Source organism: Pipistrellus hanaki (assembly GCF_964339955.1).
Source record: "Pipistrellus hanaki genome assembly, chromosome: 8".
NCBI lineage: Eukaryota > Metazoa > Chordata > Mammalia > Chiroptera > Vespertilionidae > Pipistrellus > Pipistrellus hanaki.
In genome coordinates, this window is record NC_140510.1 from 60,510,797 (window position 1) to 60,529,535 (window position 18,739).

Below are 18,739 nucleotides of genomic sequence, written 5' to 3' on the forward strand. Positions count from 1 at the left end.
TCCATTGATTTTTTTTTTTTAAAGAGAGAGTTGAAGGGAGAGATGAGGGGTTGAGAGAGAGAGAGAGAGAGAGAGAGAGAGAAGGAGAGGGAGACAGGGAGAGGTGAGAGAGACACATTGATTGGTTGCATACTGCACATGCCTCAACCAAGGCAGGGGAATAAACCTGCAAACTAGGTACATGCCCTTGACCAGGAATTGAATCTGCAACCCTTTGGTGTGCCAACTGATGCTCTATCACTGAGCCACACCCACCAGGCTGTCATACATATTTCTTCAGTAACTGTTCATAGTTTTTGCTTATTTTTCTATGAGACTATTTACCTTATTACTTTATATATTAACTAGGGGCCCATTGTACGAATTCGAACACCTTGAAAGAAATTGTGGGCCGCAAGGCTGCAGTGAGCACAGGAGCGGGTCTCAGCTCATCTTCCATGCCTCCACCTGGCCCCTCCTGCCGCAGTCCCCAGTCCTCTGTCTGCCAGCAGCCCCGCTCCTGCTGCTGCCACTGCTTCCATGAACTGATGGTACCGGCAGTGGGTGCAAGTAGTGGCTCCAGCACCGGCAGCAGGTGCAAGCGGGGCCAGTGCCAGTAGTAGCTGTGAGTGCCGGGTGGGACTGTGGCGTGCAGGAGCAAAGAGGCTCACCCTGATGACAGTGACCGGCATGCCACCTTGGTATTACACCCCCTCTCATCTGCTCCACCATCCCGCCATGGCTGACGCTTGCTATGTTTGGTGCATGCCCCCTGGTGGTCAGACACGTTATAGTGACCAGTTGTTCGGTTGTTCTGCTGTTTGGTCTATTTGCATATAAGGGTTTTATATATATAGATAACATTTTAATACAAAGTATATTATTGCTTTGCCTAGTAAATATGTGGTTAATATTTTCTCTCAGGTAATTTATTAAATGTATTTTAAGTGTAATTTATGAAACAAAATTTTATTTAATTGTACATGGGTTCCAGATTCAGAGTCTTGCATAAAATCTACCTCCAGATTAAAACAATATTCTTTATTTCTTATGGCACTTTCACAGTGTATGTCTGTGTGTATAGTTATTCAATCCATATGAAACTTTTCAATATATAGTATGAGAGAGAGATTTAGGTAATTTTTAAAATTTTGTGACAATTCTGATTATAAAGTATCACTTTAATTATTGAATAGATCTATATTTCCTCATTGACTTGAAATGTCAAATGGGAATTTTAGATAAAACTCAAAGGAGGGAGAGGATTTGGATATAGGGAGACTAATAAGAAGTGACCCAGATGATTGGGCCCAAGTGTACAGTGACAGAATGGGATAGTGGTGGGTATTATTTAAGGTGTGATGAGCATGGTGGTGGTCCTGGAGTCAAGATATTTGATCTGAATAAGTATTCAGAGAAAAACTACAAATTTAAATTTTAATATTTAACTAAATGATCATTTTTTAAATCAAATTCACTATCCATAATAAAAACTTTTAGCAAACTTGAAATAAAGGAAATGTTGTTAATGTGATTTTTATAAACATACAGCAACTATTATACTTTATGGCCAAAACCGGTTTGGCTCAGTGGATAGAGAGTCAGTCTGTGGACTGAACGGTCCCAGGTTCGATTCTGGTTAAGGGCATGGACCTTGGTTGAGGGCAGGTCCCCAGTGGGGGTATGCAGAAGGCAGCTGATCGATGTTTCTCTCTCATCGATGTCTCTCTCCTTTCCTCTCTATAAAAAGTCAATAAAACATATTTTAAAAAATATTATACTTCATGGCAAAATATGAAAAGCTTTCCTCATAAGTTCAGGAATAAGAAAAGAATGCCTTGCATCATTTCTTTTCAATATTTTAGTGACAATCTTAGCCAATGAAATAAGACAAGGATAAAGATGACAGGAGGATTAGGAAGGAAGAAATACGTGTCATTATTCAGAGGTGACATGAATATATCCAAAAATCTAAAAGAATTATAGTTATTAGAATCAGTAACTGACTTTTGGCATGATCACTAGATCTTGATAAAAGTTCTAGATAAAAGGAAATTTACAGAAACAAAAATCAATTGTTTTTGTTAATAGTTACAAACAGAAAATAAAACTTTAAAAAGGAATTTAATTTAAAATAGAACAAAGAGGTCAAACACCTAGAAATCTAACAAATATATGTAAGATTTCTACACTATGAGAAATCATTGAGCAAATTAAAGAATAACTAAAAAATTCTAAAAGTAAGCGTATATTTGTGGATTAGAAATTGATAATGAAGATGTTATTTGAAAAAAAAGAAAAGATGTTATTTGACCACAAATGAATCAAAACATTAATAGGTATTCTTGTGGAAATATAAGCTGACTGAAAAATTAATAAAATAACATGATTGTGAGATGACTAACAGATACTACAAACATTTGCATTGAAATGTGAAGTTTGACTAATTTGTCATTTGAAGAAGACAATGCAATATAAGTTCTTAAACATTTCTCAGTATTTGCTACCATATACCAGGCACACTACTGGGTATTTTGCAAAAAGCATTGCACAGAATCTCAGTTTCCGAGATGCTCAGAGAAAAATGGGTTCCGTAGTCACATGCCTGTGAAAAACTCCATGCTACTGGAGATTTCATATTGCGCAATAGGATTTTAAAGGCTCTGAAAAATTCTGGAAGCAAACAGAATTGTGTTTAATCCTAGATTTTCTAAACTTATTTGATCATGAAACATCTCTTAGAGAAACACTGGTCTAGAGTGCTTTTTAAAATATTTAAAAAGTATGTTTATTGATGAGAGAGCAAGCGCACGTGCGCCCAGACTGGGGATTGAACCTGCAAACCTTTTGGTGTAAGAGATGATACTTCAACCAACTGAGTCACCTGGAGAAGACTAGGGTGCTTTTTTATATACATTTGGTTTCCACCAAATCTGTGAAGTGGCCAAGGGTTGAACTGTTCATTTTAGAGATGAAGAAATAGAACTTCTGGCAGGTGAAGATCTACACCAGGCCATACATCTAGTTAGTAATACAGAATCTTTAATACAAATGCAATTTTCCTTCAAAAAAAAAAAAAGATCCAGGGCTTTCTCCCAGGTAAAACACTACTTTCGTGTGAAATAACATTTTAGAGATGGAATATACCTTAGTGATCTCTTGGACTAGTAACCTTATTATGTTGATGAGGCAACTAGGCCCAGACAAATTAAGTGCCCTGCCCCAGGTGAAGAGCTTGCAGACTAGCAGAAGGACTAAAAGGATCCATGACTCAGTGACTCCCAATTAAATGCTCTACTGCCCCATATAATTAGGAGGTAAACCTGTGTCAATGCAGGGTGAACCCAAATTAACTGCCTAGATTGAATAGGTGCTGAATGAATGGTTTACCTGGAAATAGATGATACTAGAGCTATATGAAGTCCTCATGTAATTTTGAAATGAGGACTTAAGAGCCACTTGATGACTAGTTGATAATATGGTAAAGTACTGACTATTGTTACTTTAAGAGTTTAATCACATTATTTGTATTTTACCCCTCTCCTCCAAAAAGTGCCACATGCCACTTGAACAATTTAAAAGGAATTAAAATTTTGGATTAAAAATGTTTTCACAACTCTAATGGGGCACATCCTGGACTCGAGAGTCACAGATTGGGAATTATTTTTCTGAAGTGTGTCAGGTATGAGGAACAGAAGAGTAATGAAGAGGGATAAACACCTGGCCAAACCTGTAGGGCAGGGAAGGGTGTTTACAGCAGGTGCTGCTGTCAGAAAGAGCAGCAGGGAAAACCAAAACCTTCCTTGAGCAGGGTGGGGCTGAAAGTTCTAAAAAGCAGTGAAGAAGGGGAAACCCTATCTTTTAACGATAGAGGGAAAAACAAGGGGTTGGGGGAGAAAGCTGAAAAAGAGTAGGGCAAGTCAAGCCATAAAAAATGGAAGGGTAAAATACATGAAAGCAAGTATAGTATTCTGGTGACTTGGGGCTTTAAAAGGAGCAGGTGTGCTGTGGCTGGTGGCCTTTGGGCAGAAAGGGTGAGGTAGCTTTGAAGTCTGAGGTAGCTCCTAAGTCTGCAGAAACATTCATTTCGAACAGAGGGAGAGTCCATTAGGGACAGGAAAGAGTAAGCTTTATTTACTCCATGTATTTGACTCTGAGGACCTTATGTGGGGGACAGGCCCAGAACAGAGCATAATTTAGGGGTTCCTGGGTTCCCTGGGAAAACACCATCACAATAACAAATTGACTGCATCCCACCCAGCTCTCAAAATCTGCAGTCTGGTGTCTACTTAATACGATTTCAATTTACTTGAGACATTCTGTTCTCCAAGCTTTATTGGAGGGCAAATAAATCTATTCAGTATACCAGCGTTTTTCAACCGCTGTTCCGCAGCACACTAGTGTGCCGCGAGATGTTGCCTGGTGTGCCGTAGGTGCAGACAAGACAAGAATTTTATAATTTTTCACTATTTTGTTTACTTAATATTTCATAATAAAGTAATTATAAAATACTTTCTTTGTGTTTATTTGATTCCTATTCAAGAGAATTACTTTATATATAGTCAATGTAGGCACAGTTAAATTTTTTAACATTTTCTAATGGTGGTGTGCCTCGTGATTTTTTTCATGAAACAAGTGTGCCTTTGCCCAAAAAAGGTTGAAAAACACTGCAGTATACCACCCTTGCCCTGTTTTACACTCCACATCTTTTTGTAGCTCATTAATATTATCTTACAACCAACAAAGCAAGAGAGGGCAATCCTTTAGTTTCTCAAAAATAATTATTACCTACATTAAAAATGAAAACAAAAGCAAAAATGAAAGGTCAGAAGTTTCTAGACACTAACATCTCCTTAAAATTTCCCAAGTAACCAATAACTCATTTTGCACCCCCTCTAAATTTGTAGAATTAGAATTATTTACACCCCCAACTTCCCTCCCCCGCTCAAAACAAAACCACAGCAGGATCTCTGGTGACAAATTATTAATGCTCCCCATCATTTAATGTGGGAGGTGGTGCTGGTGAAACTTTTGCACAGAGTAGGGCAACTTGTCTGAGTAAAAGTTAACCAAGTTAACTCAATAAAAAAGCAATTTTTATTGCTTTTCTCTGATTATAAAAATAAATGCTCATTGTGGAAAAATTCAGATCTTTATAACTATGCAATGAAGAAAGTGAAAGCAATCCCTAAGAGTGAATCACTCCAGCTTTTCCCTCCAACATTTATTTTAAACAAAATAAAACTGTAGTTGTTTTTAAAACAGGATCATATGATGTTTAATCCAGCAACTTGCTTTTCTTCGTTACAATTTTACTTGTTTGACTGAATAATCAGAGATCCATCACATCACTTCAAAAGGTTGCATATTTTTCTGTAGAAAAGATGTTTTTATAATTATTTTACTTTGGCAAACATTCTTGCTCGCATATCCTTGTACACATATGAAAGCATTTTTGGATATAAAATCCTAGATATGGATTTGCTGGGTCAACATGTCCAGGTATTAACATTTTCCTTAAATTGTTCTTAAATTTTAAATCTTTAAAATTGGTCAGTGGCTTGAAATGGCAAATGACTTTGTTGCAAAGTCTCTCCAACTACAGTCACCAAGTCTAGTTTTCTTTAATTCCCTTTTCAGGAGTCACTGAGATAACAGTTTGTTGACACAGGCTCACATGCAATCTCAGTTGCATGCCAAAAATATTTTGGGGGAGTGAGCTTTTGGATTTTCTTTCGGATGACATTAGCTTCAGGTATGTTTTTAAAATTCTGAGTAGGCTTTAGAAAGATAGATAAAATAAGACTAATCTACTACCCAATTCTTTCTTCTTTTAGCTGCTGCAGAGAACATGCTGTTGCTCTTGGGACAACCACCTGGGTTACTAGCTGCAGGAGGCCACATCTGACAATTCTCATCTACTTAAGGTATTTCTAGCAGTTTTCAGATTTGTCACATTAAAACCTAAGCCACTAACTCTGATTACACTTCCATTTTGAGAGCACAAAGAAGACAGTCTTTCAAGAGCAAAAATACTTATAATAGGAACCTCCTGGACCACCCACTCTAAAATGATTTTTGCTTCCTCTGGACTCATATTTTAAAATGTCTGTGCTATTCATGAACTTGGCAATTTTCCTTTGGACTTCAAAAAAAGACACAAAAAGTTAATCTGTTTAAGTGTTTATATAAATCAAATGACTAAACTATATTATCCCCACTGTGTTATAACCTTCATGAGAGGAGGTACTTTGTTTAGTTCACTGATGTTTCTCAGTATCTAGAGCAGTACCTAGCCTATATATGAAATGTGTTCAATACATGTGTGTTGAATGAATAAACTCTTGAAAGGCAGGAATCTTCTTATATTTTGCATCCCCCATAGTAAATGCCACGTTGCTGATAAAAATTAAGGAAAGATTCTTCATCCAGGAACACAACTTAAAAATTTCTTGCCGAAACCGGTTTGGCTCAATGGATAGAACATTGGCCTGAGGACTGAAAGGTCCCAGGTTCGATTCGGGTCCAAGGCAAGTACATTGCTGCGGGAACATCCCTGCTAGGGGGTGTGCAGGAGGCAGCTGATCGATGTTCCTCTCACATCGATGTTTCTAACTCTCTATCCCTCTTCCTGTCTCTCTGTAAAAAAAATCAATAAAAATATATATTTTTAAAAAAAGACCCAAACAAAAACATAGCATCAAGTTGTTAACTGGGAATGCCTCTGCAAGCCTTAAAATTTTTTAAATGTTACTGTGTAAGCAAGAAGGCAAAGAAAATATTTTTGTACATTTTATATTCTACACTTTGCCAATGGTGGTATGCCTTCAAATCCATGTCATATGTGCAATTATTTGGATTTAAAGCCAATAAAAATAAAAGCAGTAAAAGATGGATGAAAAAGGGAATCTAAGTGAAAGAAGTATCCATCTAAACCTAGTGCATATTTTGGACAAAACACAACATTTGGGGGAATAAAGGCAGAAAGAAAGTGAAATAAAAAAATGTACAAGAATAAGTTTTAGAAATTTACTCCAGAAAATAGTCCTTCTTATAAAACACATTTTAATTCTAGTCTTTTAGTATTTATTTATGTCAGACTACCTCTTAGTGGATGTTTGGTTTCCTGTGTTGAGACTTAGAAAAATTACTTTGCGGTTAGAAAATAGCATATTCTCAAGACAGTTGTCTAAAAAAACCTCTTTTTGGCTTACTATTTTTTACAACAAATTTTACTTTATAAAGACAGTGAATTAATCAGATTTAAGGTTAACTCTCACTGGCAGAACTGTGGTGAATATATTCAATTTGCTTAAAAAAGGAAATGGATCATCCTTGGAAAGAATTTTATATATAAGCACTCACAGAAAGAATAGGGCCTAAAATAAAGGAGAGTCTTTGACCTGTAAAAAAAAAAAAAAAAAAGAGAGAGAGAGAGAGAGAGAGAGAAAGAGAAAGAAAAAAATTTAAGAATATTGGGGTGGGGAGGCACAGATTTCATAAAACCAGAGTAAAGAAAGAAATGTGCCCAAATTAGAGGAGAGAGCAAAGTCTGAAGAACATTAACTACAGAAGCATTCTTAGGGAAAACTAATGTCAGGACCACTCCTATGGTTCATTTCCTAAAACAAAAACAGTAGACAAGTATTCAACTTGCTGAGGCTTACAATGTTAGAGTGTAGTACACTTGTAATACAAGACCATTGTGAAAAAGAATTACTCAAAAAAAAATTTTTAATAAGACATATAATGGGAAAGACAATAAAATAAAAATTAGAACAGATTAGGCAGATTAAAATAAAAAATGAAGTAGGAATAGGCTAAGAAGATATTATTGGTTCCAATCACTCACGTTAGAAAGATTAGAATTGTTAGGATCATATATCTTAAAGCGAATGGAAAATAGTCATTCCTAAAAATTGCACAAAAAAAGTAAATTTCAAAAATTAAGAAATTCCAATGAAATGTTTAAAAATTCCTAAAAAAGGTTTAACTAAAAATTTTAACGTTGGCAGGCTATCATCACGTGGGGATATTAATATTATGCCTGAAATAATTATAAATTTTAGATTAAAAAAGCAAAATATGTATTACTAATATTTTAAAAGGTACTTTTGAAGCTATAAAAAAAACCCATTCTCTGCCTAATTTATTTAAGGGCTCATGGAAAAACTGACGAAATATTCATTATCCACAGCAAAACAAATACAAAGTTCTAAATTCCATTTCATAAGAATATTATCTATTACAGTGCAAGGTGCATGATGCATCTCTATCTCAGGGGCAGGCGTCAGCTCAGCCAGGAATCGGAAACGTGTTGAGTGGAGGAGGCCCCGTTCAAGCCCTTCATCTCATGGGCATCATAAATCACCCAAAAGCCACCTTCAGGAGCTCAAGCAGACATAAAAATAGGCCGAGGGTTACTTTCCTCCAGCGATAATATAATCCTGGGTCTTATTGTTGTGGAGCAGATGTCATTATGGGTGGGGCTGACGCGCGGAGCAGCTGAGACCTTCCCGTACCACCCCCTGCACTTTCAATGGAATAGTAAGGCTCCCAAAAGGTAAGGGCAGCGCTCTTAGGGATCAGTTCCCACTCGAAATAAGAAAGTGATGATGTGACCTTGGTACACGTAAAGACCACAGGGAGATTTTTTAAAAAAAATCCCGCAGGATTAAGTTCTGCCCAGGGAAAGAGATCGTTCCCCTTTCCCCTCCCCTGCGGGCTCCTCCTTGGGACACTCGGGTGAGTCTTTCTTTCCCTCCTCCCCACGCCGAGGTGAGGCGGCACGCAAGCCCGGGACGCCTGTTTCTCTCTTCGCGCGGAGAGAACTCTACGGGTAGGAACCCTCGGCCGCAGGCAGGGAGAGGGCGGCGCTGTGGGGAGGCGAAGAAAGCTCGCCTGGGACGGGCTGGGCTGGGCTGGGCTTGGGAAGGGACGAGGCAGGCCCGCTGGGCCGACGGAGAAGGCCGAGGTGACGAGGGAAATCTGCCGGCCGGGAGCTGGGACCCGGCGCTTCCGGCGGGCCGCAGCCACCCTCGGCCCAGCGCGGCCGGCGTTCCGGGCTCCCCCGGGGCGGGCAGGTAGCTTCCTCGAGAGGGTTAAACCGCGGTTCGCACTTGCCTGGGATCGGGTGATCAACAACTGGTAGTAGTCTTTGCTCGGCGCTGGGCCTTGTCCTACAATTTCGAACAGGGTCTCCGGCAGCCACGACGCCATCTTGGGACGCTACCGTCGTCGCTAGGACAACCAGGAAGAGGCGGGGTTTGCTTGGGGTCATGAGGCCAAAAGCCCTACTTTCAATCGAAATCTTCTTCTGAGCTGGCAGGGGGGGGCGCTTGTAACTTGAGGTGATGTTCCGTTTTTTTTTCTTTTGTTTTTTTCCCCGCCCCCAAGGGTCTTCAAGGCACTCTGACCAGTGGACTTTCCACCTCGGGCCTCCGGTGACCCGAGAGGGAACTAGTTCCTGCTACCACCGAGGGGCGGGGGTGACCCCGGCGGAGGGATATCGAGTGGAGCTTCACATTTCCCTTCCTGGTCCCTCGAAGGGATCGGGAGGAGGTCGCGGGCCCGCTGGGAAGTTGATCCGGGCGTTAGGGTAGGGAGGGGCGATGTGATGGGCCGCGAGTAGGCAGCGGGGCTGGCCCCGCGGAGGACCAGCCCGTCAGCGCGGGCGGAGGACAAAGTAGTCCCCCGCGGGGGTTGGAACGGACGGGGAGGGAGGCGGCGCAGGCGGAGGCGCACGCCGCCGCGGTGCTGCGGCTCAGCTGATAATTGAAGGGACTGAGGAGCCGCCGCCGCCGCTGCCGCTGCCGTCTGGGGGGGTGGGGGAGCGAGTGGAAGTTACTGCCGCGCCACCGAGTCCGGACCGGAGACTTTGGGGCCCAACTAGGTAACGGGGGGCGCAGTTGCGAGCGGTGGGGTCAGGCCTGGGGAGGGGGAGAGGGGCAGGGGGGTGTTCTGAGGGGTTGGGGGAGGTGACGGTGGGGAGGAGCTGGAACAGAAAGTCCCACCAGGAAGCCCGGTTGTGTCATCGCCGCGAATCGGCCCCCGCTCGGCCTGCTCCTGGCGGCGGCTGGGCCGCGGAAGGACCGGGCTGGCGGGGGGGGGGGGGGGGGGCGGGGAGGGTTGACTGGCGAGACGCTCGAGGGAGACGGCGGCCGGAGGAACCTGACTGGGCGGGAGCTGGGGGGGAGGGGGGGAGTCGCTAGGCTCCCCCCTCCAGTACCCCGCAATGAGGAGGGCCCTTGACGGAACCGGGGTGAGGCGTGCGGTGGTTGGAGCCCGGAGAGGGGGGCCGGGGGGCCGGAAGTGGGCTCTGGAGCTTGGGAGGGCGTCTAGGAAGAGAGAAAGTGGGGGCCCGGAAGTGCAGGTGGGGGGGGGGGTGTGGAGGCCGAGAGGGTTCCCCGGAAATGGGATGGGGGCCCGGAAACCGGGAGAGAGGAGGCTCCGGGGCCAGGGACGTCCCGGAAATGGAAACTAGGGAGCAGCTCGAGTGACAACAGTTGTGGCCGGCGAGGGTCGGAGGAGGGGAAGGCCGGAGCGACTTCAGGCCGCAGTAAGGGCTTCGCGGCCGCCGCCGGGGGCGGGGGGCGGGGGGGCGGGGACGGGGACCGGGACCGGGTCTGCGCTTGGCAGTTTTGGTCGTGGAAGTTGAAGCTGAGGGAGGTGGACGACGTAGACAGGCCTGGGCATGCGGGGGGCGGGGGGGAGGAGTGAGGGTGGGAGACGGGGACGGGCATGAAAAGAGGCCCGGAAACTTGGCTGAGAGGAGTGGAGCATCCTTGTAAGAAGACTAGTATGGGGGTTGAGGGGATGGGGCCCAGGGTTTTTGGTGGGGGGTGTCGGGGGAGAGGGAGCGATTGTCACTACTCGTATCAGCATTCAAAGCGACTCAGGCGATTAATTTATTTATATATGGGTTACATAAAACGTATTATAACGCTTTTCCACTCGTTCACTTCTTTCTCCTCCGCCCTTCGCCACAGTGAGAGAGGGTTTCTAGCTGAGAAACAAGTTGAGAGGGGAGTTCAAATAACGAAGGTGGTTAAAACCCCCAAATCTGGCCTCCGGGTCGCTCCCTTTTTCAGGATGAGGGGAAAAAACCTCAATTTCTTGGGGAAACTAATGACTTAGAAACACACGCCAATTGGGGGGTAGGGAGATAAGGTAGACGTCGAAACTGCGGTGGGGCGGGAGGGAGTCGGTTACCTCTGGGTGGTGAGGGGAACGGAAGGGGCTGCTCCTAAACCTTTATGGATCTGTTTGCGATTGGGCCTTGTGTCTGGCGGAGGTTTGGCTTAAGCAGCGTGCCTGGCGGTGGGTGCAGTTTAATTGTCTCGTTTGTTAATTGGAGGAGGGACTGTATCTGTGTAAACATCCGTGTGTGCTTGGGGAGGGGGCGTTTAATAAGCAGTGAATCGTCCCGAGCGGTCTCCCTCCCTAGCTGGCGTTCCTGATTCTGCCTGGGCTGCCAGATCACCCGATCCCCGGGCTTGACTCTGTTTTGTAGGCCTTCTAGTGGTGCCTGTAACTTTCAAGTCCTTTCCAGTCTCTCTCAGATATTTTTCGCGTTTCATTTTTTAAAGACCTGTTAAGTTGAGGCTCAGAATCTCCTCTCTAAAAAACAACAAAAAATGTATACGGGATAGAAAGTTGAAAGAGCTATTGACTGGGGTGAAAAACCGAGTCTTGGAACAAAGGTCCTAGTTGTTAGAGAAAAAGGCAGGAGGCCTCTATGTGAGGCCTGTGTGTCGCATGTACACAGGGGATAGGGGCTTGGAGAAGGGACACAAGGTTGAGGAGTGAAATTATCAGAGGTTTAGAGACAATATTTTAATTAAAATTAGAGTCTTATTTTAATATTTACATTATGCAAGGAGGTTAATTTTAAGCGTGAATTTTGAAATAAACAGTTTCTAATTTTTTTTTTTGAAACTCCCTGCTCTATATGCAGCCCCAGGAATATTGAATTAATGTGGCTTTTATATCATTGTGAGATTGTTTAGAGAGTTTTTTTTATTACTTTTATGCTTAAAGAGAGCATGTGGACATGATTGGGGTTTGTGGGCTTTTCCCATAACTGCCTTTCTATGAATGTGCCAGTATCCATAAGAATTAAATAATTGTAATTAAGATTATCATTTTTTCCATTTGTTCCCCAATTTTTCAGGAGTTTGAGTGGCTAATCTGCTCAGCTGACATTTACTATTTAGTTTGTCCATAAACAGACTTCTATTTTTTTCATGTACTTTCTAAAAGTTTTAAAATACTTTTAGTTTTTCATTTACTTTCTAAAAGTTTTAAAATACTTTTAGCACTAGAAGGAGCTAAATTAAAATAATTATATTTTTAAATGGGATGCTAGGCCAAGGTAAAATCAATGTTTTCTCCCAAAGTAAGTTTGAAGTAATGTTTCCCATTCCATTCTAATTTTTAGATTACTGGATTTATGTTATCTCCATAAGGTTTTATTACCCTCTTTTAAAGACTTACTGGTTTAGGAATTCTTAACAGTAGGTACTTGGGTGACCTTGAGCTATTCACTTATACTTTATCTGGTCTACAGTGCTTTATCTGTAAAACTGGGTACCTTGCTGGGTGGTTGTGAGACTGAGTGATTATAATGGCAATGAAAAACGACAAACAGTTAAATAAGTGTAAGATATTATTTTAAGAAAATTACATTAGCTATTTTGAGGTCATTAAGAAAAACAACAGTTTTTGTCCTGGCCAGTGTGGTTCAGTTGTTGGCATAACCTCTTGTACACCAAAAGGTGTCAGGTTCAACCCCCATTCAGTAGCCCCCTCTTTCCCCTGCCTCTCCTTGTCTAAAAATCCAATAGAAAATGAAAAGAATGAAAGTTACTTATCAGTGGTTGTGATTGGGGAAGGTTGATGGTAGTTGGAAGATAAGTTACAGCACTTTATAATTTTAAATTGCTGCTACATTGGTGGTGGAACTTGTGCCCAATTTCTATCGAAATAATTTTTTTTTTTGAATCAAAGTGCTAGGTAATTTTTCACCATACAGCCTACTAAATAAATTTAACCCTATATAGAAAAATTTTCAGACAAATTTCTTTACATTTTTGTTATTTTTTGTGTGTCGGAATTTTTTTTTGTTGTTGTTCTTAATCCCTTCATCTTTTTCAACCAGCTCTCCAAATCCCCCCTCTGACAGCTGACAGTTTCTGTTTTATTTTGTTCATTAGATTCACATATAAGTGAAATCATATGGTCCTTGTCTTTCTCTGACTGGTATATTTCACTAAGCATAGTACTCTCCAGGGCAATCCATGGTGTCAGAAAAAGTAAGTTTTCCCTTTTTTCCCCCCGGCAGAGTAGTAGTCCATTGTGTAAATGTACCAAAGCTTTTTTTTTTTTTTTAATTTATTCATCTTTCTACTGAGGGGCACTTGAGCTGCTTCCAAATCTTGGTTATTATAAATAATGCTGCAATGGCTTTGTATTTTGAATTAGTGGTTTGAGTTTCTCTGGGTATACTCTCAGAAGTGGAATTGCTAGGTCATGAGGCAGTTTTTAAGTTTTTGAGGTAATTCCATGCTGCTTTACACAGTGGTTACACCAGTCTGCATTCCCACCAACTGCACTATATTTTTAAATGGGATTCTAGGCCAGGGTAAAATCAATGTTTTCTCCCCCAAAGTAAATTTGAATCTCCACATCCTCACCAGGACTTGTCATTTTTTACATTTTCTTTATTGACAAAATATGTACCTAATCTTGGTTTGTGGCTCTTCTGAAACTTTCTAATAGAACTACAATTATGGATCATTTCTAAATCTCAATCTTTTTTTTTTTTTTATAGAGTGTCTAGGGAGATTTTGTATTTTTGCTTTAATTTTAAATGGATGGGTGAAAATCTTTTTGAGCAAATGTGATAATAATTGCCCTTTTATTTTTTCTTCTGTTTGCTGAGATAATTAGATGGACGCAAGTTTAAAATGTGACCAGCTTGTTGCTTCTTACCTTCACCCAAGCTCTTGCTACTGCCAATCTGACCTTCACTTTTCCTTCACTTAAATTATTTCAGGTTCATTTCAACTTACCCTTCAAATCCCTTTCTTAAAACTTTTTGTTGTATTTCTCGGTGTTCTAGGTATGCTTTATTTTGGGATTATAGTGAAACATCCATCTTATATAAAAACTGCTGTTTGAAATTTTAACCCTGCTATTTGGCTTCTGTAAATGCTTGCTTGCTTAAATAATAAGGAAAATAAAACGACGACTACTTCAGAGAGGCCATTAAACCTTTCTGGGAAGAAGTTATCAGTGCTTGCACCAGGCCAGGCCTTTTGTTGAGGTCTCAAAGCCCAGCACATAGAGGCAAAGGGGCTGGAAACACCCCATATTTGGGAGACAAGATAAAAACGTAAATAGGAAAAGTTCCTTCATGTTGGGGTCCAGAACTTGAGAGACATTTTTCTCTGGGCCTGCGAATAATAATAATAATAAACGTAACTCCATCTCTCTAAGTGTTGCTTGGTTCTTCTCTGGTTTTCTGTAACAATAGTGCTAAATTTGTTGGTGTGTTGCTTTTTCTAGTTTTCATTTTTTAATTAAAGTTATTGGGGTTACGTTGGTCAACATGAACATAATAGGTTTCAGCATGTTGCTTTTGTTTCCATGCCTGAATTATAGGCTTCCTGAGGGTAAAATGTTACCGTGTTCTTCATGAAGGGGCACTCATAAACCCAATTAAAAATAATACCTATTTTCCTTTCCACTCCAAACCAGTAATGTTAGCCTGGCCTTGCGTACTATGTAGTCAGTCTTCTTGCTTAGAAAGGATCTTGGTCCTAACAGATTCCTCAGGGTGCTGTTTGGTTTAGTGATCACAGCCTCTTCTCATCTTCCTGACTACTGTGACATCAGAGTGCCTAGATAGAGTGCTGGAATAAGAATTTGGTGAATAAAATTCAATAAATATAATTCGTAGAATGTTATATAACCTTGGTGTTTATAGTTTTTAACATTAACATGTAATAGCTTCATGTTTGTGTATTTTTTTTTATAGTGCTTATGTATAGTTCAAATAGTTATAGATTTTTCAAAAGCATAAAACATTAGCCATTATTCTTTACAATCTCTACCTGGTCTACTAGTTTACTCTGTACATATTGGGGGCTTGCTGCTGAACCAGTCTCTTGATTTTGATTTAAGTAAAATTTAATTTGACTAATGTCCTAGATTTTTAAAAATGCAGTTCTCCAGTACACCTGAAACATATAATGTTATTAACCAATGTTATCCCAGTAAATTTAATTTTTTTGAAGGTGCAGTTCTTTAATTAAGTCTAGTACCCTAATTTACTGATAGTTTCAGGTTATTAGGAAAATAAATTGTTTCTCAGCAGTCACCAACTGGTGGTCCATGAGGTCCAAAAGGTTGGCAACCTAAACTGATATATGTCTCAGATGCTTAATAGTTTATCGCAGGCCTTTTTAGATTTTAGTTGTGGGTTTTATAGTTTCACTAAGTTGGATTGGACAGAAGAAAAAGGAACTTGTCTGTTATTCAGACTTACCTGTTTTGCCTCTAGACAGTTTTATGGTTACTAGTATGCTTGATTTAAAAAGCCATTTTCATAGCCTAGAGTAAACAAGCTGCTACTCTGTTCTTTCTTTACTGAATAGCACTGTTCAAGGGAGTGGGTTCCAGACCTGATTGTGTCTTTTTTATCTTTGTGTCCTTGGGCAAATAATTAACATTTCTAAGTTTCAAGTGCCTAATCTGAAAAATGTGGTTTATTGCCACCTAACCTAGAATTATTGTCATTTATGTGCTAAAAACTGTATTTAGGAAATTAGGTTACAAAGATGGATTGGAATACATGTCCATTGGTTCAGTTGCAATATTGACCATCATTTTATCAAACATACATTAAAAATATTTGAGTATATAATAGTATTCAATAGTCAATTATGAATTCCTTTCAGTGCCTGACTCATAATACAAATTTTTTAAATGTTTATGAAGGAGTAAGCATTGTGAGAATAAAATATACTGTAAGTGAAAATATATTGTAATGACTTAATGTCCTATTTGTTTTGATAAAACTTTGGATTGTTAATGCTAAAAAGTCTTCTGGAGTTTTATTTTTAATCTATTGGTATTATGTTTTAGAGAAAGCAAGTTGCTTTAAATCATACATATTAAAAAAATTAGGGCGAGCCATTTTATATGTCTATTTTTTACATATAATAGCTGATCATTTAAATTTGACATTGGGGACCTAAATATATTTTGATGCAGTGTGCATATTTACTAAACATAAAATTGAGTTTTATACAGCATTTCAGTTTATTCTTTGTTCCATATTTATTTTTATAAATCTGATGTCATAACCCATACAAGACTTTGAAGGCTATTTATAAGCTGAATGGTCTATCAACAAGTCTTCAAGACTTGTAATTAACATTTCAATTTGTATGTTATCAACTTGTTGGCTGTCATAACCACTGAATTTTCTATCCGGACTTCAAAACTATTATTCATGCCACATGTAGGCGGCATCCTGAATAAATAGATCCACCTTGTGTCATCTTCTTAAGGTCAAATTAACTCATTTTGAATTCCTTCTACTGGTAAACATGTGTGATGACTTGGAAACCCAAAGTGAGTTTTTACAGATAGCCCATCTAAAATTTACTGTTGAGTTGTAATTTAAGATGCTTGTGTCCTTAGAGAGCAGGTTCATGGAGATCATATGGAGGGCCTCCCCTCACCTCCTTTAAGAAAAAAATTTATTGAAAATCAAGTGCTTGTAGTTGCCATATATAGTAAATAGTAAATATATGAAAATGCTGCAACTTCTGTTATGGCCACAGTATTTGGTAATCCTGTCTGTTTTGCACCTTGGCTGCATTCAGTCAGATTGAACTGCTTGTTCCTTGCTGAACTGCAGCACACCTGGTTTTGTCTGCCTGGATTAAAACCCCTCCACCATCTTATATCTCTTATTGCTACATAATACACATTTTTCCCCCCAGTAGCTTCTGTAAAATTTTTACTCTTCATTTTTCTCCCTTCTATGACATTTTATTTGTCCCACTTAAGTCATCCACAGTTTGTCTTATTATTAATTGTTTACATTTTCTCTGCTAGATCTTTGGCTTCTTGGGGTAGAGGTTTCATTCTTTTTCAATCCCCCACAGTGGCTGGCACAAGGCTCCTAACATAAACTCATTCTATGTGATAAGTGGCAGACTTTGTTTTGGTGACACATTGAGAAACTATATTGGGAAATACTATTATCATCATTTGCCTTAGTTTACTGTCAACTTGCTTATTTTAGGTTTTCAAGGTTTGGTAGCCAAGGTTGGATCCTAGCATATAAATCTGTCAGAATTAGGCTCATTAAAATCAGCTACTTCGGGATTGTTAAAGCACTAGACCCATGGTCTGCAAACTGCGGCTCTGGAGCCGTATGCAGCTCTTTGGCCCCGTGGCTCTTCCACAAAATACCACAGTCTGTTTTGAAGAAGTGGCGTTAGAAGTTTAGGTTTAAAAAAATTTGGCTCTCAAAAGAAATTTCAATTGTTTTATTGTTGATATTTGGCTCTGTTGACTAATGAGTTTGCCGACCACTGCAGTAGACTATTTTAGTAACTTGGTTACCCCTGATTTAGCTTTTGGGACTTAGTTTATTAGAAGATTAAATACATATTAAGTGCTATTGTGCACCATGACTGTGTTGGGAAGAAAAGGAAGGGGACTTAAGACATAGTTCTTGTCCTCTGAGTCCTGTTAATGTTTCATTTACTTGTTAATTATGTACTTACTTGATAACTATATATAGAGAAAAAGTATTCAGTAGGTATTCTAAATGCAGGCTTTCTGCCTTTAGAAAACCTGATAATGAGAATTTAAGTTAAAAAAAACAGATGAGTTAGGGTATGAGTTTTTTTTTTTTACTTTACTGAATTGTTGGAAGTGCCTTCAATATACAGAGAATTCATCAACAACTTGTATTTCTGGTTCTATAAAAAGACTACCCTGAGAAGAAATAAAGAGACATAAAATGAGAGAGATTCAGACTTGGGTTGAAGTTTCTGAGGAATGCTTCATGGGGAGAGGAGCAACAAGAACTGGTCCTGATTGTTTGGGTAGCTATAGAAGAAAGGGAGCTTAAAGATGTAATTGTGGTGTGAGGGTAAGTAAAATGGTAAGATACACTGGCTCTCTGGAGTAGAGGGTCCATATTGATGAAGTAATAGGTTATGTGAGCTGAGATTATTGAGTTCCTTAAATGAGAGATTAAGAAATTAGATTTAAGAGACAGGTTAAATTTATTGTTAATTCCTGAATAAGTAAAGACATGAGAAAAGGTATAAATATATTTAATTTGTAAATGAACTGGGAAAAAAAAGTGCTTTTAGATCTTATTTATCTTTTCATGCACTGCTTCCCTTTTTGGACTGCAGATAAGGTTTTAAGTAAGTTTTGAGGCCATATGAGCAGTGGAAGTTAAACTTTGTTCACTTTTCCTATATAATAGTTAAATTTTTGTTCAGTAAGCACGAGTTGGTTAAGTGTCGGAATCCTATTGCTCCTCGGGTTAGTCACACAAACTTTTTTTGTTTTTCGTTTTTTTGTTGTTAATCCTCCCCAGAGAATATATTTTCATTGATATTTTTTAGAGAGTGGAAAGGAGGGGGAGAGACAGAGAAACATCAATGTGAGAAAGAGACATGGATTGGTTGCCTTCCGAATGTACCCTGATCAGGGCTGGGAT

General features: G+C 39.9%; 2 protein-coding genes across 26 annotated transcripts in view; one reads left to right on the plus strand and one right to left on the minus strand.

The window, feature by feature from the left end:
• Positions 1–9,328, minus strand: part of FBXO36 (F-box protein 36) — a 42,470-nt gene extending 33,142 nt beyond the window's left edge. Inside the window, exon 1 of one of the 2 annotated variants that reach the window (XM_084891888.1) lies at positions 9,103–9,324. In XM_084891888.1, the coding sequence (XP_084748014.1) occupies positions 9,103–9,198 (96 nt within the window). In that variant the 5' untranslated portion in view covers positions 9,199–9,324. Of the gene's footprint in view, positions 1–9,102 lie in introns of both variants that reach the window. The other variant, XM_084891889.1, reaches the window with a different exon arrangement.
• TRIP12 (thyroid hormone receptor interactor 12) overlaps positions 8,454–18,739 on the plus strand; it is a 135,673-nt gene continuing 125,387 nt past the window's right edge. For 11 of the 24 annotated variants that reach the window (XM_084891687.1, XM_084891708.1, XM_084891710.1 and 8 more), the window contains exon 1: positions 9,532–9,871. The gene's annotated coding sequence lies outside the window, so the exon portion shown is untranslated. Of the gene's footprint in view, positions 8,543–8,683; positions 8,819–9,531; positions 9,872–10,379; positions 10,538–18,739 lie in introns of those variants that run through there. The other 13 variants (XM_084891694.1, XM_084891696.1, XM_084891700.1 and 10 more) reach the window with 6 other exon arrangements.